Source organism: Vicugna pacos, chromosome 16 (assembly GCF_048564905.1).
Source record: "Vicugna pacos chromosome 16, VicPac4, whole genome shotgun sequence".
Lineage (NCBI taxonomy): Eukaryota > Metazoa > Chordata > Mammalia > Artiodactyla > Camelidae > Vicugna > Vicugna pacos.
In genome coordinates, this window is record NC_133002.1 from 37,508,486 (window position 1) to 37,533,481 (window position 24,996).

General features: G+C 38.4%; 1 protein-coding gene across 8 annotated transcripts in view; it reads left to right on the forward strand.

The window, feature by feature from the left end:
- The first annotated feature begins 55 nt into the window (after positions 1–55).
- Positions 56–24,996, forward strand: part of LOC102534891 (leucine-rich repeat-containing protein 37A2) — a 95,329-nt gene continuing 70,388 nt past the window's right edge. For 4 of the 8 annotated variants that reach the window (XM_072938906.1, XM_072938908.1, XM_072938913.1 and 1 more), the window contains exons 1-2: positions 56–185; positions 24,677–24,923. In XM_072938906.1, coding sequence (XP_072795007.1) covers positions 24,792–24,923 — 132 coding nt within the window. In that variant the 5' untranslated portion in view covers positions 56–185; positions 24,677–24,791. Of the gene's footprint in view, positions 186–24,676; positions 24,924–24,996 lie in introns of those variants that run through there. The other 4 variants (XM_072938915.1, XM_072938914.1, XM_072938909.1 and 1 more) reach the window with 3 other exon arrangements.

Sequence of the window (24,996 nt, forward strand, 5' to 3'; positions counted from 1 at the left end):
CGGCGGCGGCGGCGGCCGCCGAGGCCGGGTCTGCGGAGCGGCCCGCAGGACAGACGTTGGGCGGGGGGGAGGGGCCGGCCCGGCCGTCGGTTGTTACTCGAGCGCCTCGGCTACAGGCCCCCCGCCGCAGGGATGGACCCCCGAGGCGGCGGTCGGGGTGGCGGAAGCGGAGGCGGCCGGCCCGGGTGAGTAGGGGCCCCTGCCCCCCACGCACACGCCGCAGTCGCTGCTGCGCCCCTGGCAGCAGCCCTTCCTCTCCGCCACCCGCCGAGCCGACCGGGGCTCTGGGCGCCGGGTTAACCCTTCGCCGAGGCAGCTGCGTGCGCTAGGCCGAAGCAGCCCCCATTCGGCGGGGAGGCCCCGGGCGCTGCGCTCTTCTGGTCCCGAGCCTGGGCCGGGGGCGCCCGCTTCTGCCCCTTCGTCCGCTCCTTCCCGGACTCGAGCTGGGCTCCAGTTTTTCAGAGTCCGCTCGCCCCGAGGCCCAGGGGGAGGCCGGGGTTGCACGGGTCAGCGGGCCCAGGGGAGGTTTGCACCGGTCGTCCTGCGAGCATTCTCCTGCCCTGCAGCTAGTGGCTTGCACCCACTGCCTCCCCTGCCCTGCGGTTGCGCCCAGACCTCGAACCGCCGGGAGTATTGTGCCTCCCTAGATAAAATGCATCTAGTGTACACCCGCCCAACACTCACCCAGAGGGTAATGCAGACCTTTCTCCACCCCCGCCTCCTCTTCCCCTCCAATCAGGCTCTGCTTAAGATACTTAAGATTCTTAGATGGGAGCCACTAAAGGTAGTGACACCCCAGTTCCATCTGCACAGAACATGTCCATTGTCGAGGGGTGTCTCCTGTAGAAATGATAAATGTCCCTACCTCACCCTCGAAGACCGTCTTCACGATTTAAGATCCCATATGCTCTTCTTGAAGAGGGCCAGTCTTTGATCACATCTAGCACATCCTTCCCTCACCACCCACCCACACACACACACACACACACACACACACACACACTCTCTCTCTCTCTCTCTCTCTCTCTCTCTCTCTCTCTCTCTCTCTCTCTCCCTCCCTCCCTCCCTCTCTCCCTCCCTCCCTCTCTCCCTCCCTCCCTCCCTCTCTCTCTCCCCCCCCTTCCTTCCTGATTGCCGAACAGTCTCTGTCATCGCGGATCCATTGTCAGGAATGGCTTGTGCCAATCAAAGGAATGTGTTTTTGCCTTTGGAGAAGGGTGCTTTCCACAACCATGTTATCAGGACGTTGCTGTGTGAGTCTGTCTTTGTCCGCAGGTTGTCCCCGTGTTCAAGCATCATTACAGTTTCCCTTATATGCATCTCTTGTGGACCCTCAGTAATACCTGAGTGATGCTTTTTTCCCTGTTAATTATATACATATGCTGTGTGGGAATTTCACTTACTTTGTTGTAATGTTTAACATCTATGGTCAAGCCATAGTAAATACATAGGGTAGTATTTTGGGAACAATGTCTGTATATTTTTTTCCAGCGATGGCTAGGTCCGTATTGTTCTGGGAATGGCAACTAGCACATGCTTTCTTGACAACATGTGTATGCTTAGGGAATGAAGAGCTGCTGTGGCTGGCATGTGTGAGTGTATGCCCTGAATGCAGGTGACGTTCCCATATAGGGCTGATTTGAGAGTGGTGTTCTGTGATAGGGCTGGCAGGTATCTTGGCTGTTTGTATCAGGACCTGTGTACATGTATTCGGGTAGACACTACCTTTAGTGTAATTTTGCTTAAAGTGTTCACTGCTGAGTTTTAGGGATCCTGGAAATACCTAGTTCAGTGGTTCTTAACCTTCCTTTGGGGTCATGGAAACCTTTAGGGCCCTCTTCTCAATAAAACAGACACACATAATTTTGTATGCAATTACAGTCATCTTGAACCTGGTCCTGGGACCTCAACTTAAGATCTATATTATGCAAAAGTGAAAGGAATTTGAATTTTGTGTTTTGCTTTGTTTTGTTTTTCTGTTAAGGATTGGCATTACTTTGGTCCTGAGCAGTAAGCAGCAAAGTAGATTAACTATGTATCCTTGTGTTTTGTTCTTTGATTACAGTTAGACATTTGTAAGGCACCATTTTCCTATCTTCCAGTAGAAAGATGTATGTGAAAGTTTCAGAAAGAGTTAAAACTGGAGTCAAAATAACTTGTCAAAATAAATCTGACCAATTGATAATGTATGTTCCTTGCACTATATTCTAAATGTAGCAGATTTCAGCAGGGGTGTCCGTGGTCTGTTTTATGGTGCCTATCTGGAATCGTTCTGTGTTGTTTGAGGTTGATCTGATTTCTTAAGGCTTTATCATTCCTGTAATAGAGTACCTGTTCCGTGAAGATTTTTCAGCTTTATTAAATATGATTTCATGTCTTTATTCAGGGTAATATTACCATCAGAATCATCCATTTAAAATTTTTGTTTTAATGGAAGAATTTTAATTATAATTAGGGAATTCAGTCTCCATGTTTGAAATCTAGAAGTAGTCATGAATGTTGCACCATTCTATCAGTAAGCAGGGGATAAATATCAGCTATTCGTTAAATCCCTCTGCATCCAGCCTTTGCCTTTTGATCATATTTAAATCAAGAGACATTTCTTCCAGTGTGTGATAGTGTTGTGATGGACAGTGATATAAAAGAAGCACAGTCCCCAGCTCTCCAGGAGCTTATAGTTCTGATGATATTTTTCATTTAAAGAATCCCTTGGTGACTTCATTTTTTTTTCATATTTTGAGGCTTCTGAGAGACCAAGGAATTTATGGCATTAACAGATTTTTGGAAGGCAAGGGAGCTTTGGAATCTTGCATAGAACGTGTTTTATACACCTGAAGAATAGCATTTATTCTAATAATTATGCAGTGTACCTATGACGTTTGGAAAGCACGCTGAGATGGCAAATATTGCATTTTTTATTATCTAATAAACATGACTGAAGTGGCTTATATTATAGGTTGTATTTTTTGTTCATGTAGTGTCTAAGGTTTTACTGTCAGAAATTATTTGCAAATCCTAAACCCAAAGTCTTTAAAGTTGCAAAAATGTTACTTTTCTTTGTCAGCATAATATAGTGACAGATTGTTAAAATCTCAGGGGACATTATACTTCCTTGATTTAGTATTGCAGAATCTCTTGTAACCAGTCACTTACCTAGTTAAACACCCACACACACAGAGCAGCTGATCATATAACTCCTATGACTGTGACAACAGCATTCTCTCTGCCAGATTCAGAGCTTGGAAGCCGGAAAACAATTGCATATCAGTGAAACACTTAAGGAGTAGTGGTGCCAGCAGCTCGCTCTCATTAGTACAAACAGCTTGCTTTAGTTTTTTTCAGTGCTCTTCTTCAGACACCCTTCCCTTAGGAGGGTTCAGATCAGCAGCTCCTACTCAAGGGAAGCAGCACTGACTTTCTGCAACTGTGGCCTCAAGATCTGATTTGTGACACCCAGAGCTGTTTCCATTTCTGCTCTCAGTATGGGAAGTAATCTTGTAGTGTGGTAAGAAAATACTTTTCAAGTCCGTAGAAGAAAGTTGATTAGTAATGCTGCTGATGTGATTTTGTTTTTGAATGTCTGGATCCTATCGAAGTAAACTGTAAAGGTGAACTGTTTTTAAAAATCACTCTTTTCTCAAGAGTTTTAGAAACTTTCGCCAAAAGAGCGAATATGCTTTTGAGTTTCATTTCCCTTGTTCTAAAAAGTCAGTTGAGAGACAGCCAACAACAAAAAAACCCAACTGTGGATTGTCTTCTATTTTGAGCCATAGCCTTTGGAATTAGTTATGCTAAAGAAGGTGACTGCATTTCCTCATTAGGAACTCCTGGGTCTTGTGCTATGGTTTAAGGTATATTTTTCTCATCTCCTGTCATCATTTCAGACTGTTAGCACTTGGATTTACTTTGATGAAGGTGAGCCAGTGTTGCAGTTAGTGACGATAGCTGAAGGGGGATCCGGGAAACAACCCGTCTCCCTGGAGCCAGGCAGAGCCGGGTTTGACTAAAGCTCTATTGGCTTTCTGGCATTGGACAAGTCATCTTGACCTCTCTAGCCTCACTTTCCTGATCAGCAGAGTGGGATATGTTATGAGGATTAAAGATAATATATGCAAACTGCTGGAACAATTCCTGTCGCATATACATGTTAAGGACTCAGTAAAAGGTAGCATGTGAGTGACGTGGGAGTGAAACTACAGATCATTTTGGCTTACAGGATTTAGAGGTCTGGTGCTGCGAGCTGCATACTCTCGTTTGTGCAGATTTGGGACGAAAAAATTGCAAATATTTGACTTGGAGCACACCTAAGTCTTGCAGGTGCAGTGTGCTTATTGGAACTTTGATTTGTTGCTCTGTGGCTGGCTGAACTTGGTGGAGACAATAAAACTTAGCTCCAAATTCTACAGTGTTACCCACAGGCTGTGCTTGTTTTAAGCCTATTCAGAGCTTATGCGGTGAAAGGGGTGTTTTAGGACATTAACGTAGCTCAATGAGTTCTGTGTCCAGGGTTGAATCACGTGCAAAGCCTTGTGTAAATTTTCATGGTTAATGCAAGCCATGAAGTGCTTGGTAGAATCAGTGAAGACATCAGATGCTGCTTCTAGTTAATCTGTTTGTTTATACAGCAGTTATCTTTGATTTTTGAAAACACTTATGAACATTGTTTTCTTAAAGGATTCCCGTTTCCCTTCTGATCGTAAACTGTTATTAGGGCTATAAGTTTGAGTGCATTAGGCATTTTTGCTTTGGTGGGTGAAGGGAAGAAAAGCAAGTTCCCTTTACCTGTCAGATTTTATCAGCTCTTCACTTTGGGCCTATACCTTTAGATTGTGTATATAGTTCCTAGCCTTGTTTTTACTCAAAAAGGGAGTTTTATGGTGAAATATGACATTTTTTTCCTTTTTTAAACATATTTCAATAGAGTGGTTACTTTGAAAAGTAGATTCAAGGACATGTATATAGGTTTATTCAGTACATAGAGCTTTTAAAATAGAATTTCTTGGGCTCTATAGAATTAAATTACTCTTGTCATTTTTGCAAAATATCATTTTTCAGTGATAAGTCCATGAACCCACAATAGTTAGCTAGAGACTTTTCAGGTAAGGTAGACACATCAGTATTGCATTATTAGCATTTACCTCAAGGGAATCTGCTAAGCCTTCTTTTCTTTTATTATTGAGCCACCTAAGGGCTTCCTGTCAGTGGAATCAGTATTGGATTGCTGATAAAGAGGGACTGGCAAATAATGGTCTTAGACTTGCCTTAGATTTTGCAGAACACTTGAAAAAACAGCCTTGCCAGAATGTGTAATAGCAACAGCACTAATGCTGTGTGTGCCCAGACTGACTAACAAACACAATTTAGGTGATTGAGTTACATTTTTTTTTCCCTCAACTATAATACATTTTGGTAAGTAAGCTTTTTCTTGGGAGGGGGTGCTGTGTTTTAAAATTATTTTTTCCAGTTTACTGAGTCAAATGGTTTAGCAGATAGCTAGTTGCTTCTTTCGTTTCTTGGTAGACCAGTCAGTGTGTGGTGAGAAGGGATTGTTGGAAGAGAACAGAAATGGAAATGATGCAAAGAATGGCTCCTTAGCCGGATTTCTTGGTCTTACTATGCAGAGGGTTATAACTAGCTGGATTTCACAAAGGTATACAGTGTCAGGTGATTCCTTTAGTCTTTAATGCTGCTGAAGAATATAGTCTTTAACACACTTATACTTTTCAGCTTTGGAATTTTGATTCAGCTTGGGGAATTCAATGGAAAATAACTTCTGAATTACTTTATGTAACCTATAAAATGAGATTCATAACTAGGCCCTTATGAATTGTTTTCACCCTTTTGAATGTATCATCTTAACATATCTAGAGCAGTATCAGCAGCCTGTCAACATTGAAATATATGGCAATATGTTGTTTTGTTTTGTTTTTTGAGAGGGTGGCAAGGAGAGTGTTTATATTCTCAATTTTGTGGATTAACCTGTGTTTTATCCCAGTTCCTGTGACCCAGATGCCCAGGGGCTTTTCCCGTGTTAATATCCTAGAAGCTAGGGTTTGCAGTTCCCTTGCCTGAAAGATCCTCCTTGTAGGGAGTCTTCTTTCTAGCACACCAAGCATATAAAGCCATTTAAATTAACTCAGCAAAAATTTGGGAAAAACCTAAATGTTCATCAGTATAGAATTGAATAAATAAGTTAGGATATATTCATGCAATAGAATGTATTCTGTATAGCTACAAAAAAGAATGAAGCAACTATATACGGCTGTGGAAAATCTCTAAGCTATATTTAAGTGTAATGCAGTATGTACTCATTTGTGTTTGGCTTGTAAGATTCATCCGTATCATTGTGTATAACAGGAATTAGTTTATCTCATATAATACTCCATTGTATGCATATATGTAGTTTATTTCTCCATTCTACCATTGATGGACATTTGAATTGTTTCTGGTGTAGCTATTATGAATAATGCTCCTCTAGTCACTATATTCTCTTCCGTACATAAAATTTTTGATCCTTCAAGCATATATCTACCAAGGATTTTTTTTAATTTAAAAAGTATCCCCCAACTGATTCATAGGAAAATTATAATGACCTATTTCAAATTAAATATTGAAATATTCAGTGTGGCAAAGCAATTTTAAACCTTTTTTTTTTTTTTTTAGTACATTCTCAAAGATCTAGCTTGGATTTTCATGATATGTAGAGAGTTCTCAAGTCAACCTAAGAGCAAACCCCATATTCTTTTATCCTTGAAAGGGGGTTAAATATGATGGAAAATGTCTCTAAAATAATTACAACTCTTGAAATACTTGTTTTTGTAACTGCTAAATATTTCTTTTTACTGCCTCATTTCATAATATTGAAATTCTTATTTTGCTAGTTATTAAAATTTTTTTCTTAATACAGGTTTTATAACTGCCATATATTTAAATGTTTTGGAAACCCAAGTTTTTAAACAAGTTAGCGACTTGAAAAACTTACTTATAGTTAACTTTGTCTTGAATATTTTGAAATTTGGTAGAGCTGCCAACCAGTTGGCTGGTGAAATGTGATTCTGTGTACCCATGCACTGTAGTAACTGCTGAGGTATCATTGTTTCTATTAAAAACTGCATTTGATCAGATTTTTTGCTTTAATTACAGTAATGCCATTTCCCCACTCCTTTTGCCCAAATATGAAAATAATGATTAACATATAACCCTGGAAGGTAGTGTTTCTCAACCAAGGGCAGTTTTGCTCTATAAGTCATTTGGCAATGTCTGGAGACATCTTTGTCACCAGTTGTTACGGAAATGACAGGCCAGCCAAGAAACAAGCACCACTCGGAGGGTTGGAGTACTCAGATTTATTATGCCGGCGGGCTCAGAGGGGCTTCTGCTCCGAAGCTCTGAGCACCTCCAAGAAGTGCGCATGAGGTTTTATAGGGTTAATTACAAGTATGGGGCTATTAGCCAATAAGGCTCAAACAACAAAAAGCAAGGAATCAGTACACTGGAGCTTATCAATTTGGAACAGATCACATTACTGACACTTGTTGAGCTTGGATGTACGAGTTAGCTTGTTAGCCCAGTAAACTGACACTAAACTTTAGATTTACAAGTTAGCCCGGCAGAACTTATATCAGTAAACTGACACTTATCACACTTAGATTTGTGACTTAGCTTGTTAGCCCAGCTGGGCTTTTCCTTCACACAGTGGGGCTCAGGGTGTGCTACTGGCACCTCATGGGTAGAGGCCAAGGATGCCGCTAAACATCCTGCAATGCATGGGACAGCCCCCCCACAACCAAGAATTACTGGGTCAAAAATGTCAGCTGTGCTGATTCTGAGAAATCCTTTCGGAAAGCAGCTTCACTAAACTGATGCTACCTAGTACAGGTAGCAATTTTAGCATTGGCCTTGTTAGATTTAGCGTGCGAAACTCAGTAGTTTATCTAGTCTAGAGAAGAAGTGAGCTAGGTAATTTTCTAAATAGTGATAGGATTTTAAATATGAATACTAGTTTTAGTATAAGATTTTTTAATTGGCTATTTATAGTCGCCTAGTGGGTAAAGCCAGATTATTTTGGAATACAGCTTTTATATAAAAGAGTTATTCACAAAGAATAAAAGTCCCTCTCCCTCTCTCTCTCTCTCTTTCCTCCCCCTCTCTCCCCCCCATATATATATATAAAATATAAGAAAAACTTTTAGGAGTATAATTTTTTCAAAAGCAGATACATTTTTACTTTTATGATACTAATGTGTGTCTTGCTCTGCTCTAATAAAAGAAGACATTTGGTTGTTTGACATAAGGTATATTTAAATCTTGTATAATATGGTAAGTTAAAAAAAACCTTAATATTTCTAAGTGAGAAAATGGTTAAATTGAATATGGAAAATACATGTATGGTAGAAAAATCACCTATTTTCAAATGGCTAGTTTCCTCTTGTCAGGTTATAGTAAAGAAGGTATACACTTCTGCATCCATTTTAACTTGTCAGGAATTATAACAGTACCCAAAAGATAGTTTGTTCTGCCTTTCAGTCTCTTCAAGCTTTTCATCACCTCAGATGGAAAGTGAGATTTTTTTTTCTTTAAAGTTGACTTATGTTTCTAAGGTCAGGTGATACAGTGAGTACTAAAAGACATGTCCACAGAAGCCAACTGGTGCAGGGTTGGACTGTTCTAAATCTAGAACTGTTGTTTATTTAATTCCCTATAGCACCATTTTTCAAACTTTTGGACCATGGTCCACAGTAAGAAGCAGTGTGTGCATGCCCACATGTGTTCACTCACATACACACCCGCACCCACAACTGAAACAGGAGCTTCATGAAACAGTACTTACCCTTACTATCTGTGACACAGTCTGTTATTTTATTCTATTTCATTTGGCAAAAAAAGTTGAATTGGGCCAGGCAGTTTGAAAATCACTGCCCTAAGCTGAGCTTAACAAAACTGATTTTCTTGAGGTAGATGCTAAGCAAATGTTTACTGGATCAAATTGGGGTAGGAAGAATGATAAATGCTGTGCTTAGGGGTATGAGTTTAAAATAGAAAGCTAAGAAATGTGGCATGAAGAAAATCATCGTATTTATGACCTCACTTATTCCATATAGAGCAGTAATTCTTAAAGACCTGAAACTCCGGAAGGGTTAAGTTTGGATCCTCATTTTGCTTAGCATTTGAGCTATGTTCTTCTAAGGAATAGTACACTTACTATTGCTAAATAAACACACACACACACACACACACACGTAAGCACTGTCTGCCTGTTTATTCATTAAGTTAGATAGAATTGAGGGGACTAATGAATATATACAAAGAGATTTTTAATAAACTCTAGAGCATAACCTTTAACACAGAGCCTGGTTTAAACAACAATGTACTTGTGTAGAGTGGTACAGAATAAAAATACATCAAGGACTCAGTAGTGAATTTTTTACTTCTGTGTGAAAATCAGACTCTGGGCTTGGACTGTATTTCAGAGATGGCTCTCAGAAAAGCAGTTGTCAGAACCTAGTTCTCCAAAAGGGCAAAACTTAAAAGTTCCCTGGTTGGAGTTGTCTTCCATTTCTATACCCAAAGTTATGTATACTATGTGTATGTCTATATTTTATTTATCTACCATTTAATCCTCATAGAATCCTTTGAAGTAGGATATTATTATCCCCATTTTACCAACAGGGAAATTAAGACAAAGTGAGATTATGTAACTTGCCAAGTTGAATGTATTCTTTTCTTGGCATTGAGATTTTTGTAAGAAAAGACCCATCAAATCATTCTATTTTGCTAATTGAAAAATTAATTTTAGAATTGAATTTAAAAATTCATAAGTATTTCTGGCTTTTAGAAACCAGAGACTGAGTAAGTAATTTGTTTTAATTTTTAAATTGATGTACAGTAAAATGGACATTTTGGCATATATACAGCACTTTGAGTATCAGTACCTGTATAGATTCATGTAACCACTGCCACAATCAGAATACAGAATAATTTCATCACCCAAAAACTCCCTCCTGCAATCCCTTTGCATTCACACTGTTCCCCACCCTCCACTCTGGTAACCGTTGATCTGTTGTCTTCTGTAGTTTTATCTTTTGGTGAATGCTATATAGATGTGATCATTCAGTATGTAACCTTTTGAGACTGGCTTCTTTCACTCAGCATAATGCCTTTGAGATTCACCCAAGTTTTTGTGTGTATCAGGTTTGTTCCTTTTTATTGCCAAGTAATATTCCACTTTGTGAATGTACCACAGATTGCTTATTCATTCACCAGTTGAAGGACATTTGGATTGTTTCCAGTTTTAGGTGAGTCTAAGTTTACACTTCTCCAGAGTAAATGCCTAGGTGTGGGATTACTTGGTTATATGGTGTGTGTTTAACTTTAAAGGAACCTGCCAGACTGTGCTCTGGGTGCTCTTTTGCATCTCACCAATAACACTGCAAGTCCCATTTGTTCTTCTTTTTTGCTAACACTTGATATTGTTAATATTTTTTATTTTAGCCATCCTAATAGCTAAGTAGTAATAATTCATTTTGAGTCTTATGACTAAAATCTAGATGGTAGGCCCAGCTCTGCCATTAACTAGCTGTTGATTTTACAGGAACCATGTAACTTTTTTGAGCTTCTTTCTTACTTCATCTCTCATATAATAGAAAATATTGAATGTGTCATAAGTTCTCTTGCAGCTCCTCAGTTTGTTGGTATGGAGAGAAATCCTTGGCAAGAGGACAGATTTGTCTTGGTTGTGCCCCCCAAAAATCTATTGACTGATCTTATCTAAAGTACAAACAGTATAAGCAATATACATATTTATAAATAGAATCCATATGAAATAACTTGATATTTATAACTATAGTTTAGCTCTAGCTAAGCATAATAATACTGTAACATGTGTCCATCTATAAGCTAAAATTATACACCTAATGTTACGGTTAGCATTGACAACCTAGAGTCTTTTGATGTTTTTATAACCGTTTGTTAGTTTTCTAGGGTTATAGTCTACAGTAAGTTTAATAATAGATATTTCATCATTTTCAATCGTGATTGGGGATCACTTTTTAAGGTTACATATTTGGGTGCTTGTCCTTAATATCTGAGTGTGAAATGAATTACTTCTATATAACATTATTATTTTAATAGCTTCATTATTTTTCTAAAAATTTACACATGCTTATCTAAAATTATTTAAGGATTACAGAAAAATATAAGGAAAAAATAAAAGATCTCCTCTCCAACCCTTAACCCTCTCCTGAGATATCTCTGAATAGGAGCTTATATATGCATAATTGTATGTACCTAGTTATACATAATGAGATTGCATGCTTCCATTCCCACAATGTTCTTTAGTCTTTCTTTTTTTTTAATGTGGACATACTTCTGTGTCAGTTAATATAAATCTATGTCGTAATTCAGATGGCTATGTGGTATGCCAGTGTCTGTGTGTACCATTATTTGTTTCAGGTTTTTGCTATATTAAACAGTGCTGTTATGAATGCCCTTGTATACACATCTTTTTATACCTGTGTCATTAACAACTAATGGGGAATTCTTGAAGGCTGGGTCCCAAAATACACATACTTCACACTTCGGAAAATAGCGCTGAATGGCTCTAAGGAAGGTTACTCCATATTGACACAGCATTCTGAGCTGTAGTCAGCCATGCCAGTTGATGTCAGAAGTCAGTCAGGTTACCTTGGCATTTGCCAGCTTAGGATTTAAGCCATGAAACATGTATAAACATGTTTGTACATGGGTCCTGCTGAAAAGACCCAGCCCATTTGCTAATTGATAGTGTTTACTAAGTAAACCTGAGAATATTTAAAAACATCAAAGTTTTAAAAAGTCAATTAAAAAAATTCGCTTTTGAGAAAAACTAATAAAGCAACTCACATTTTTGATTCAAAGAAATCTTTTAATGTTGATTACAACTCAATTTATGTTATCCTGTAAGTGCTCTTTTTTAAAATTAAGACATTTAGAATTTTGGAATAATTTTAGATTTACAGAAAAGTTGCAGAGAGAGTACCCATATATATACCACTTCATCCAGTTCCCTTATTGTTGAATAAAGTCTTACATAAACTAAGAAATCAGCACTGGTACATTACTATCAGCTTAACACCGGACTTAATTCAAATTTCACTAGTTTTTCAACTGACATTCTTTTACTATTTGGAAATATCCTAACTCAGGCTTTTAAACTCTATTCTTAAGCTTGAATATCTTTTCATAGATCAATTTTAGTCATACATTGTACATATGTATGTCCTATATATAATGTATCTGGATCTTTATATTGGTTTAGACAGATTTGTCTTTGACGTTATTGTCTTCAGAAGTTATCTCTTGATGTTCACAGACATTCAGCCAAGTCCCTTTTAGGGTAGGGTTGAAGATCTTTTCCCCCACCCCCATGTGTCCATGCAGAAACAAGATTTATAACATCATGAGTGTAGCTCTTGCACAGTGGTACCCTTCTCAGTAGTTACCAGTCCCTATCTCCAGGAGCACATGGGAAATATCTGCCTTTTGTTTACTGGGAAATTAACTTCTGCCAAGTGGTTTCACTGTCTACAGTGTCTGGTTCTGAGAGAATATTAGTATTAGGCAGTTCTTGTAGGAGACAGAGCTGCTGATCTTAAGGCAGAGTTCTATTATATATAGGGTAGTACTTGGATATCTTTCACTCTGCACTTACTAATACAAAGAATCCCTCCCGAGGCAACCCATGGCATCCAAACTCACTATATTAGTTTGAATCATTTCTTGAAACAGTTTAGTTTATGGAAGAGAAGGAAGAAATTTGCAACATCATATACATATGGACTTTTAAAATCACTTTCCTCCCAGCTTAAATGGAACTTCTGAGTATTCCCCCCATTAGCTTACACTTCTTTTAAAAGAACAAAAAAGTCCTCCTAAGCATTCTAGGAAACAAAAATGGTGGTCAAGAAAAGCTTCATGAAGAAGGTACTTAAGCTAGGTCTTGAAATACGGCTAGGATCTTATAGTCATATTGGGGTGCGTGGTAGAGGGGACAATGAGTAGGTAAAAGGAAAGAATGACATAATCAAATGTTTAAGGGTGGAAAAAATCAAGATGCATTTGAGAAATAGCATGAGAATGTTAGGTGGGAGAAAAGGACTTTAGGAGCCAAGACTGAAAAAGTCAGTTGGGTTCAGATGGTGGAGGGTTTATGAATACTTTGCTAAGGAGTTAAACTTTATTTCAGGGCTCAAGAAACCAGTAAAGGTTTTGTAGCTAGGGTGTTACATGATCCAAATTCTTTAGAAAAAATGTATTTTAGATGATCTCTGTGTAAAGTGATTTGAAAGATGGAGGCAGAATGACTGCTTTAATCTGTGTATGAGGTGATTAGGGCCTGAACTGTGAGGCTATGTAAGCAGTTAGAGCAGGAAGGACAGTTTTTAAAAATAGGACTTGTTGGTGGTAAGGTAGAGGGAACAGCCAAAAATGAACATGTGGTTGGGAACATGAGGTCAGAGACTGTAGCTACTTCATTTGGATCTTCCATAAACTTGACCATAAAATAAGAACTTAAATCAGTAGCATCCTAGAGCTGAGGAGAAGTATGTAGCATTCTTGTTTTAGAAACAATGAAATGTGCAGTTTAGAACTAAGAATACATGATATTTGCTAACTCAGGATGAAGGGAGCAAACCAGGGAAGAAGAAGGTAATTTTTCTTTTAATGGTAAGAACCGTTACCATGGTCTGTGCTTACATCTGATTTTGATACAACGAAATGCTTCAGCCCATTGTGCTTAAGGTAACACAGCGCCACAGCACTGACAGAGTAAGAAGAGAATCCTGGTTACCTCATAGTACAGCCAGCTTAGAAAACCATCTGAAATGGTCTTCTGCTCACCCTTAAGCCTCTCTCCTGTAAACATGCATGTACTTTGTTTGAATAATGGTTTCTTGGTTGGACCTGTATATATGAAGGTAGCAGAGTATACTGTGTAGTGAGTCAGCTGGAGAACACATATAAAGCAGCCTTAATTCCAGTTCTTACTAAAACAATGGCTGCGTACTTAAGAGCAATCAGATCTAAAACCCTACCTGATCTACATGGTAAGTTCCACATGAAGACAAAAGTTTTTGGTTCAGTTTTTTGTCCTGTCATTGAAAAATTAGAAGCTTAATGAGTATCTGGGATACAGTAGTGGATACTATCTAGAAGGCTGGATTCTTATCTCGACTGATGATCTCACCAGGCAAGTTGTTTTACTGCTAACAAGTTTAACTTTTCTTTTATACTTTTGATCATTGTGTGTTGGCATATTTTGGGATTAAAGTTTTATTAAACCAGAAATATATCATATTGCTTACATTATAGTTTTTAGAGGTATGAAATTCAAGTTGTGAAAAGAGAAAATTAAATGTAGTCATAGGGGAAGGGTATGTCTCAAGTGGTAAGCGCATGCTCAGCACCCAGCATGTCAGAGGTTCCATCCCAGTACCTCCTCCAAGCAGAAATCGATGAAGAAACCTGATTACCTCCCCCTCATAAAATGGACAATACAAGCCCAAAGCGCATGCTTTAAATGTAATCATAATACGTATGGAGGGATTTTCAAACTATATTTTACTTCTTTTGTAATTCCTAGTCATATCAAAACGTTAATGTAGAATCAATTATAGTTAATAGAAAATATTTTTTTCTTCATTGTTGGCAAGTTATAGTGACCTATATGTTTCTAAATTATGTTATTATTTTTAGTCTTTCAAAGGAAATAATACTGCTTTTGAAAACAATCTTTGATATTATAGGATTCTCAAATATAAAAAAGAAAAACAGTATAATATGCCCATCTCCCAGCTTTAACAATTATTAACACACAGCTAATCTTGTATCTGCCCTCACTATACCCCTCTCCTTTCAATTACTTTGAAGCAATACTAGACATCATATCATATTATTTATGGGAATTCTTTTTCAAAAATGACAACTAAATACCATTTTTACACTAAAAAACTTCTGAACATCAGTAAGTATTCAGTCAGTGTTTATACTTCCCAGTTGACTCATAATTGTTTTTCAGTTTGTTTTTCCAACATTTAGACACAGGCTGGAATGTTGAATTAAGGTCCAAAGAAGCGTGACTGGTAAATATGTCTGTTAACTCTCTAAATCTATAGGTCCTCCTTCCTTCCTTTTTTTTTTTCTCTCTCTCTCCTGCCCCTGCCCCCCCCCCCCGCCCGATTCCTGTCTTTCTTTTTCCTTGTTGTTTTTGTTGAAGAACCCATATCATTGGTTGTATAGTTTTCAGTAGTCAGGATCGTGCTGATTGTATGCACGTGGTATCATTTAACATGTTCCTCAGTCTCTTTTATTTCCTGTAAATTGGCTTTTAGATTTGCAGGCTTGATCCGATTAAGATTCAGTTTTTCTCATAGGTGTGGGGCCAGACTAATTGGTGGTGGTCTATAATTCTACCAGGAGACATATAGCGCTGGTTGTTTCTTTTTTGGTACTGTTATCGATCACTAGATGGAAAGAACAGTTTTATTTTCCTTAAGGTACATATCTGATAGGAATGGCAGACTAAATGCTTGATTCTTGCCCTTTACTTCGCAGTTTTAAAAGAATGAGTTGGTTCTCTTAGTATCCTCTAAAGGTGACCATTGTATTTAAGCTTATTTGGTGTGTTTCAACCCACTACTGTTATTAATCCTTGTTGATACTCAGTTGTCCTATTTTTATCCATTAGGAGCTTATCAGCCTGGCTTCTGAGTCTTTTTGACACAACCTTGGTGGTCTTTGAGAGCTTCCTTGCTTTCCATTATGATAAAATGTTCCAGACTTACGTGTTTCCTGTGCTGTTTCCTTTTAGTGGGAAATATCTGGACCATAATATGTTCTCAGTACTGAGCTAGACACAGACTGGAATGTTGAAGTAGTATGTTAGAAAGAACTACCTGTTCTCAGGGGGCTTATAGTCTTTAAAGTTTTTATTTTTTATTCATTTGATTTATTTACTTTGTATACATTTTGATATGATAAAATCAGGTTTTGATTTTCCCTTATTTGATTAAAGCAGATCTTTGGTTTTATTGTATGACAGATATATATCAGAATGAGATGAAGGTCTAAAATAAGGTTTTTGTTTGTTTGTTTTTAGTTTTTTTCTTGGGGGAGAGGGAGGTAATTATGTTTATTTATTTCTTTATTTTTAGAGGAGGTACTGAGGATTGAATCCAGGGCCTCGTACATGCTAAGCATGCGCTGTACCACTTGAGCTATAGTCTCCCCCTCAAAATAAGTTACTTTTTATAATTTAAGAAAATTTAATGTATAATAAAAATGAATACAATGAATTTAAAAAGATAAAACCTGGAAATGATACATAGTTTACAAACCTATTGGCATTTATGTACAGTAGTATGTTTGGTTTTGCATAAATGGGTAACCATATGATTTATTGTCCAGGATGGGAGATATGTGAGAGGGGCATTATTAATAATTACTCTGGGAGAAATACATATAAACCAGGACCTTGCCCGGCAAAGTAGGATATACAGTCACCCTATTTATTTGGCAATATTGTGAGTTTTCTGAGACCAGGGAGCGTATCTGTCATGCTCATAGTTATGTCTGTGGCACCTCACCCATGGTAGGTGCTCAATTTGTTGAATGTTACTAAAAATCTGCTGATATTTTGAGGCTTGGTGTAGACTTAAGTGTTTTTTTATGCTTAGTTAAATTATGTTTGCCCTTTTTTCTAACTGTCTTTCAGCAACACTTGCCTCTAGAAGATCTTATGTATTGAATCTGAATAGATTTGATGAATTCGTTTAGTTTTTAAGTTCAGGATTAGTTGCTTTGTTTATTACAGACATAATACATTTCTGTTGTAAAAATACTAGAAGCTCTAGAATTACCTCTTTACCAGCAATCCTCACCTTCAGTCCCAAAAAGAATTGTCTTTTATCTTCTGGCTAGATTTTATTTGAAGGGATGAAAGAGTATAGCAGTTATATACTCAACTAGTTCTTCCTCCCTCAGAATCCCTCTCATTGTCCTTTAAGCCAGCAGGCCTTAGCTTCCTCTTATAAAAGAGATTAACACTTATTTGACAGGAACTTTGTAACTCTTAGGTAAATGTGAGGTTTTAGTGGGGAGAAGCTGGGAAGGAAGGAAAGAGCAATTACTTGAACAGTGTTTCTGTGATTGAAACTATCTTTGGTTGCTCTCGTCACATTTCTTAAAGATATTGCCAAAAGTAGGTGATAGAAATTTTGCATTGATGTGAGCCAGTGTGAAAACTGTGATTTCGGTAAGGGAAGTATATTTAAAGCTATTACAGTAAAACCCCACACTGCTAATTAAAATCTTTTCTTCAGTATAAACAGATGAAGGGGAATTAGTCTTCATCATATGTCCCCAGGCCTTTGACTGGGCAACCTGCTTGGTCATGTTGTCTCGATTGTCTTGCTCACTCACTGGATTTGGTTTATGACAAAAGTATTTAAAAACAAAACAAGCAGGCAGGCAAATATTTATTCAAGTTTTTGACTGATTACATCTATTTATAGCATATATTGTGAAGAGCTGTGGTTTTCTTTAGATTAAGCAAAGCATCGTATAAAGATCATCCTCCCCACATAAATGTTTCCTCCACCTACTCACTCATTTGTCTGCAAGCCTGGAGTCTGTTCACTTCTTCTTGGACTCGGTGCCTCTGCTGCTCATAGACTCAGTTTTTTAGACATTCCAGTGCAGTTAAAATATAAATGTCTAAAGTGTGTATTGTTACTAATTAATTTATTTTATACCCTTAAAGTAGCTTCTCTCGGGCTTATGGGGAGAGAGTGTCTTGGAACAAACAGGTTGTCCACTCAGAAATGTGGATGTTTGGGATTTTTGTCTCATTGAAATATGCAGTCATTCACAGTTCAATATAGAGAACCACATTTTGGGAACTGGTAGTTAAGAATTCAGCTTTCTCTGCTCAGGTTGTTACTGACCAATTATTGGGCCACAGAGCAGATAGCCAAGAATAATTTTGCTTGATGCTGAGGGATTTTTGCTCCTCACAAGCAGGTTGTTAAATTGCCACATGTACTGCAGTTGAGTCTTGAGTTAAAATTGTAGTGTTATGTCACCAATAACTAACAGAAGCTTGTCAATATCATACGTGGATACGTGTTTGCATGTGTTCTTAAGGACCGTGCTTTTCCGCCCTTAAACTGAAGAGTTGAGATGTATTGATTTTTTTTTCTCCTCTGTTTTACCTGTTATCTGGCATTTAATGAAAAAATCTTGCTGGAAAGTTGCAGATCCCTTGAGGGCAACAAACACTATACTCAAAATGAAACTAGGTTACTGTTTCTGCAACATGCAGTGGTTTGTATCAAAAGCTGTTTTGGTCTTAACTTTGAAATTATCCCCCTTTCTTTGAAGTGGTCATATTTTAATTTGGAGTGGTTTTAAATTTTAGAATTTCCTGAAGTGAACATTAAAATGTGTTAGCATGTTCTTATGTGGGTGTTGTACATAAGTCTATAGAAAGCTTATGTCCAGTTAGCATATTTCTTCAGCAAAACCAAAGGGGAAAAATACTTCAGAATATACTAAACACTTGAGACTATATTAAAGACTGAAAGTGTTTTAAAAGGGTATTCCAAATGATTTTAGGTAGCTATATTATAGATTTCCTTAGCTTTTAAAAAAACTGAAATTTTTTGGTTTAGTACTTTGTGTTTTAGTATTGGAATCGTCTTCGTAGTATAACCAAGAGAAAATTAGGCACTTTTCATTGGCTTTTTACAATGACTACTTATTGTAATATATAATCTTTTTTCTTTTGGTTGATATGTTCTGCAATGAGGTAGAGCTTAAGATTGTGTATTTATCATACTTTTTCTTCTATATGTAATTTTTTAAAGCTTAGTGGACTAACCTTCTACTATAATGAATTCCAAAGTGTTTTCTTGTAATGGAGTTTGGTGTGTGTGTGTGTGTTTGGTAAAAGGTGTTCCTTCCCACCAGCATTTAAACACATTCAGGTCTGTCCCGCCTTTAAAGACTGAACTCAGACCTGTTCTCCATTTGGAGTCCCATCCCAGCTTCCTCTCACAGGAGAGGCCAGTGGGTTGAGTAGATTCCACAGCTAATGAGTGGTAGCTCTGGAAGTCGGCCCAAGTCTGAGCCCTTAATCATTATACTACTTAACTCAGGACGGCTGATTTTCCAGGGAGAAGGAGGCTCTGGAAGGACAAGAGGGCCTTCATGTTAAGGAATTATTTGGCCGCTAAATTAAGTAGTCACTCTTCTGTGTCTTACTCAGTGTTATAATAGCATTTGATATAGTTGACCAGTTCTTCTTTCTTGAAAAAAATATTTTTTTTTAATCTCTTGGCTTCTGTGCATTGCAGGTGAGTGTTTTTGTCTTACATCAGTGTTAATTTCTTCTCTCTTCTTTGTTGGCCTTTTCTCTTCTGCCCTTTGGGTGCCCTAAAGCTTTCTTTTCTCTGTACTGTCTTCCTAGCCCTCAAATTTGAATTCTTTCCGTGTGCTGCTGTCGCCCAAATATATAGCTCCAGTCCTGACTTCTCCCTGATCATCACACTCTTCTGTCCAGTTGACTAGTTGACATCTCTGCTTAGATGTCTAATATGTATCTCAAGCATGACTGTAGAAATTAGAATGTCTTAGGCTTCAAATGATAGAAAATCCAATTCAAAATAATTTGAAAATAAGGAAAATTTATCAGAACAAGTAACAAGATGTCTCAGTCTAGGATTGGTTTAAATCTGTTGTTTAGTGACATCATCAAATACCCACATTTTTTCCACCTTTCTGCTCTGCCACTTGGATGTGTCTACTTTGTCCTTTAGCCAACTCTCATCATGGATGCAAGATGGGTACCACGGTTCCAAGCATCATATCCAGACAAGACAACATCCAGCAGAAGGTGGTGGTTAGTGCTTTCTTATGCTTTTTAAGAGATTTGGAATCTTTCTCAGAAGCCTTCCAGCTGACTTCCACTTAAGTCTCACTGTCCAAAACTTAATCATGGGCCCACCTCTAAACCAATCACTTGCAATGGATATGTGGACATATAGATAATTTTTATACAGTATAGGATGAAATAAATATAATAAAACCAGGAGAAGTATAGTTGAAATACACACAGGAAAAGTGATGGAGCTGGGGAATTTCAGGAAGTGTAAGTGGTGTTTGAACTGAATATAGAGATTCGTGTGATTCAGTTGATAGGGAGAGAGATGAAAGCATTCTTGGCTGACGGGGCAGGATACACAAGTGACTGGCATGAGAGTTACATGGCTTGCTCAGGGGACACTGAGTAGACAGACCCTAATAGGGTTTGTGGAAGGATGTGGAGGAAAATGAGGTTAGAAAGGTAACATGAGGGGTCTAATCTTGAAGGAGGTTTGGACTTAATTTTTTGGCAGTGCTTGTCGTTGTAAAGGAATTTTAGGAATATTTAGCAAAAAAAAAACAAAACCTTACCTATTCACTGTGCAAAAGATAGAACTAGATAAGGTCTCTGAATCTGATTGTGTTAACAGTAATAAAAATATGTGCTTTTCCACGTATGTTCTCCTGTTAGATACAGGAATGGAAATTCAGATTGTCTGAATCATCTTTGATACTTTTTTTTTTCTTTATCCTTCACATGTGAAGAGGAAAATCTGTTGATTTCACTTTTTGGCTCTCTCTGCCACTGTTAGTGATGCCCATCTCTCTCGCTCTCCAATCAAACCCCTCCATTTTCTGTCCCTACTCTCCATTTATAACCTTACCACCGACTAACCCCCCGGGAAGATCCCTCTGGCTGCACCCGTGTCTTTACCTCTAAGTATGCTCTGCTTATTCACAATGACAGCCCTACTCACGTAGCCCTCTCCTCAGCCTGTCTTCTCAGTTCCTCTCTGCTTTTTCAGACCCCTCCATCCTTCAGGACCTGGCTCAGCTCTCATGCTCTTCACAGGGCCTTCCATAGCCTGTCCCTTCTACATCTTTCTTGCTCTTTTAAATAATTACATGGCACCTTTAAAAAATAACATTTGTTTTATTTGCAAATTGTAACTTATTTTTTGTGTATAATTCTTGCTCCCCAAACAGATTTGAAGCTTGTGAAGATTGGGGCCAATACAATCATTATTTGAGGGAATAAATAAATATCTTCTCCTTATGTTAGATAGTGTCAGAGCTTGTTAATGAACAGTAGAGTGCAGGAATTGGACAGGAAACACTTAGTGTGTAAACTTTTTTGACCTATGAACTTCGCCTTTATAATCAGGGAAAAAAAAAAAGCTGTTTCTCCCTTTGGAGAAGAAAGACCTGGACATTCATAAATAAACCGCATGTTTGAGTAGCAGCAGTTTTAGTAAACAGAGTCCCATCACTTCCAAGACTGTGATAGATGAGTTAGCCTTAACTCAGTGTGGTTAGGGTTACAGCCTGGACCCCGGTATCAAACTGTTCTTTATGTTCAGCTGTACATCCCAAGAGAGAGGGAGGAGCCACTGGCTCAGTTTGCCAACATCCAGCATAGAATGCCCCTGTTGGGTAGAGTTCTCTCCACCACCTACAGAGTAGTTGGGCACTTTTGCCTTTAGTTTTGACACAGTTGTGGCATTGCTGCCTGGTTTTGTTTCACTCAACCTACAACTTACTTTTTTTTAAGGACCATTAAAAAAAAAAGTGAGATAGCAGTGGATATGGCAGGTATCTGAGGCTTCATAGATTTCGTCTACATCCAGTTCAGCTTATTAAGTGCCTTATGACTGAGGCAGAGGAATGAATAGAATCATCCAAGGAATCATGTTAAGTGTGGTCATGTCTCTCTCCCCTCTGAGAAAGTCTTGTGGACCCAGTGTTGTTTTTGGAAAAAGTTACTGATACTTAAGTTTAGGCTATGGGCTCAGTCCCATTTAGTGTCCATACTCATTTGGAGATTGTAGGTGATACATTCCCTTAACCCAGGTGTCCCCAACCTGAGATTAACAAGCTCATTTTAGTGTTCAGAAAGTCAAATAGAAATTCTGGTAAAAGTTAGACAGTCTAACCAAAAAGTTATGATAGACTGCTTCTTTGTATTTGGCTAGTAAAGAATAAAAAAAAAATGACCTAAATGCAAATTCTTACACAACTTTTAAAAACAGTCCTCCATGGGAACATGGCAGGGGCGTGGGGAGAGGGGAGTGTACAATAGCCCTTAATGTTGAAAAGGCTGGAAATACTGTGTGACAGGAGGTAACTAGATGAACTAGGCAAGAGAATGAAAATAAATAATCAGCACAAACAGTAAATGTCCGTGGTGGAAGGGAATCCCCTAATTGTACAGTAAAGAAAACTGGGAGTTTAAAAGGTAAAATAACTTGCTAAGCAGTATGGAAGAGCCCCAGATAGAGCCGGCCTAGATCCACTGACTCTCAGCACTGTGGATGGTTGTAAAATTTCCAGTCAGTCTCACTGCATCACTGCTGTTAGAGCCCAGTTCATCACTTACGACCTAACCAGTAAATCAGTAGTGTCATTTTAATATAAAGTACCTGATTTTCAGATAATCTTTTATTTCATATTGTCTTTGGACTACTAGTGTCCAGGTAGCCTATCTCATTTAATTTATTTACATATTTATTTATTTATACTGGTCATCTACCATATAATTCACCATTTTAAAGTGTACAATTCAGTGTTTTTTAGTATGTTCGGAAGGTTGTGCAACCATCACTAGTATGTTTCCAAAACATTTTCAGCAGCCCAAAAAGAAACATGGAACCTGTTAGCAGTCACTCCCTGCTCTTCCCTAATCCTAGATCCTCTGAACCACTAATTTATTTTGTCTCCAGGGATTTGCTTATTGTGACCTTTTCATATAAAAGGAATCATACAGTGTATAGACTTTTGAGTCTGGCTTCTTTCACTTAGCATAATGTTTTCAGGATTCATCCATATTGTACAACGCATCAGTACTTCATTCCTTTTTATGACCTGATAGTGTTCTGTTGTGTGGATGTGCATTTTATGTATACATTCATTACCAGTTGATGTATATTTGGATTGCTTCCCCTTTTTGGCTGTTCTGAACAATGCTTCTATGAACATTTGTGTACAGGTTTTTGTATGACCATATATTTTCAGTTCTCTTGAGTACATACCTAGGAGTGGAACGCTGGGTCATATGGTAACTCTGTTTGACGTTTTGAGGAAGCATTTTCAAAAATGGCAGTTTATATTCCCATCAATAATGTATGAAGCTTCCAATTTCTCCACATCCTGGCAAACACTTGCTTCTTTCCAGTTTTTATTATAACCATCCTGTAGGTGTGAAGTGGTACCTTACTGTGGTTTTGATTTGCTTTTTTCAAATGGCTAAAGATATTGAGCATCCTTTTCTGTACATATTGGCCATTTGTGTATCTTCTTTGGAGAAATGTTTATTCAAGTGCTTTGCCCATTTAAAAATTAGGTTGTCTTTTTATTGTTGAGTTGTAAGAGTTCTTTATATATTCTGAATACTAGACCTTTATTGGATCTATGATTTGCAAATATTTTTTTCCCATTCTGTGGGTTATCGCTTTACTTTTCAGATAGTGTCCTTTGACACACAAAAGTTTTTTATTTTGATAAAGTTCAGTTTATATTCTTACTTTAGTAGCTTGTAGCCTATTTCATTTTTTAAACTTTCCCTTCCCCATCTTTTCCTTTCTTTCATCTTCACTACATCACATTCACTAGAAAAAATACATGCAACAAACTTTAAAATTACGTAAGTCTCTGCTCTGCTATCCGTAATCTGTAAATTCTTTAGGGATGATCCTCTCAAATAGGAAGAAGAAAGGAACCAGCACTGAAAGCCCCCTGTGTGCTGGGAACTTTGCCTCTGTTATCAGATTAAATAGGCGAGGGTACTGTTATTCTGGTTTTACAGGGGAACACATTGAGATCAAATGAGATTAATTGACTTGTCCGAGGTCATACATCTGGTTAAGTAGCATATTGGGGTTCCCACTTGGATCTTTTATTCTACATTTAATGATGTTACTCAACACCGTTTTTTCATTCAACTGAATCATTCATGACCATAGATATGCTAGAGAGACTGGGAGGAAAAGGGGTAGGAAGAAGAGCAATGGAGGTAGAGAAAATTTTAATTTACAAACCTAACCTAAATGTATATTACGAATACTGAAAAGTAAAACCTGCTATATGGCAGGAGTTCTTAGACTGGAGCTTTTAGGTCCCTATGGGATGCATGGATGGGTTTCCAGAAATGGGCAAACTGCTTGAAATTGCATGTAAAATTTTGTGTGTTCATTTTTGGGGGAGAGAGAATTTTTTCCAGGAGTGAAGAGAGCATCAAATGGGGGGAATGAAGGCAAAACCTACAAAGGGATCAGCAGGACCCCCCAGGCAGGGCCATTGCCTTCCAACTTTTGCGCTTCTGTAAAATGGCTTGCTTCTAGGAAAACAAAATTCACCCCTAAGATTCCATTGGTTCCCAAAAGCTCACTCCTGACTGGTCCATTTCTAACATCTCATTTGCGTATGGTGCAAACTTAAAGCTGTATAAAATCCTGTGTAAACCTACAGACAGGGTCCAGAGCTTGGGGTGTTAACTGTGGCCCCACTGGCGTAATAAACCTGAGTTCTTCAACCCTCTGAGTGTCACTTGCTCTCTCAACAGGATTCAGGTTTCTGTAACATTTCTGGAGGCCCCAGCGAGATTCCAACCATGCCAGCCCCTTGAGCTGCCGGGGCAGTGGAGCAACGGCCTGGAGGTCGGGGAACCCTGAAAGCGAATGAGGCGGCACACCACCCCACAGTATTCTGGGTCCTCCTTTGTGGAGGTGGTTCAGTCCTCTGGGCGGCTGAACCCCGACCAGCCTCGGTGGAGGGACAGACCAGCTCACCAGCCAGCACATCTGGATCAGGTAGGAACCCAGGGACTAGTCCATAGTTAGGTCCTGTCCCAGCAGACAGGAGAGGAGGCATGACCTCCTAAGG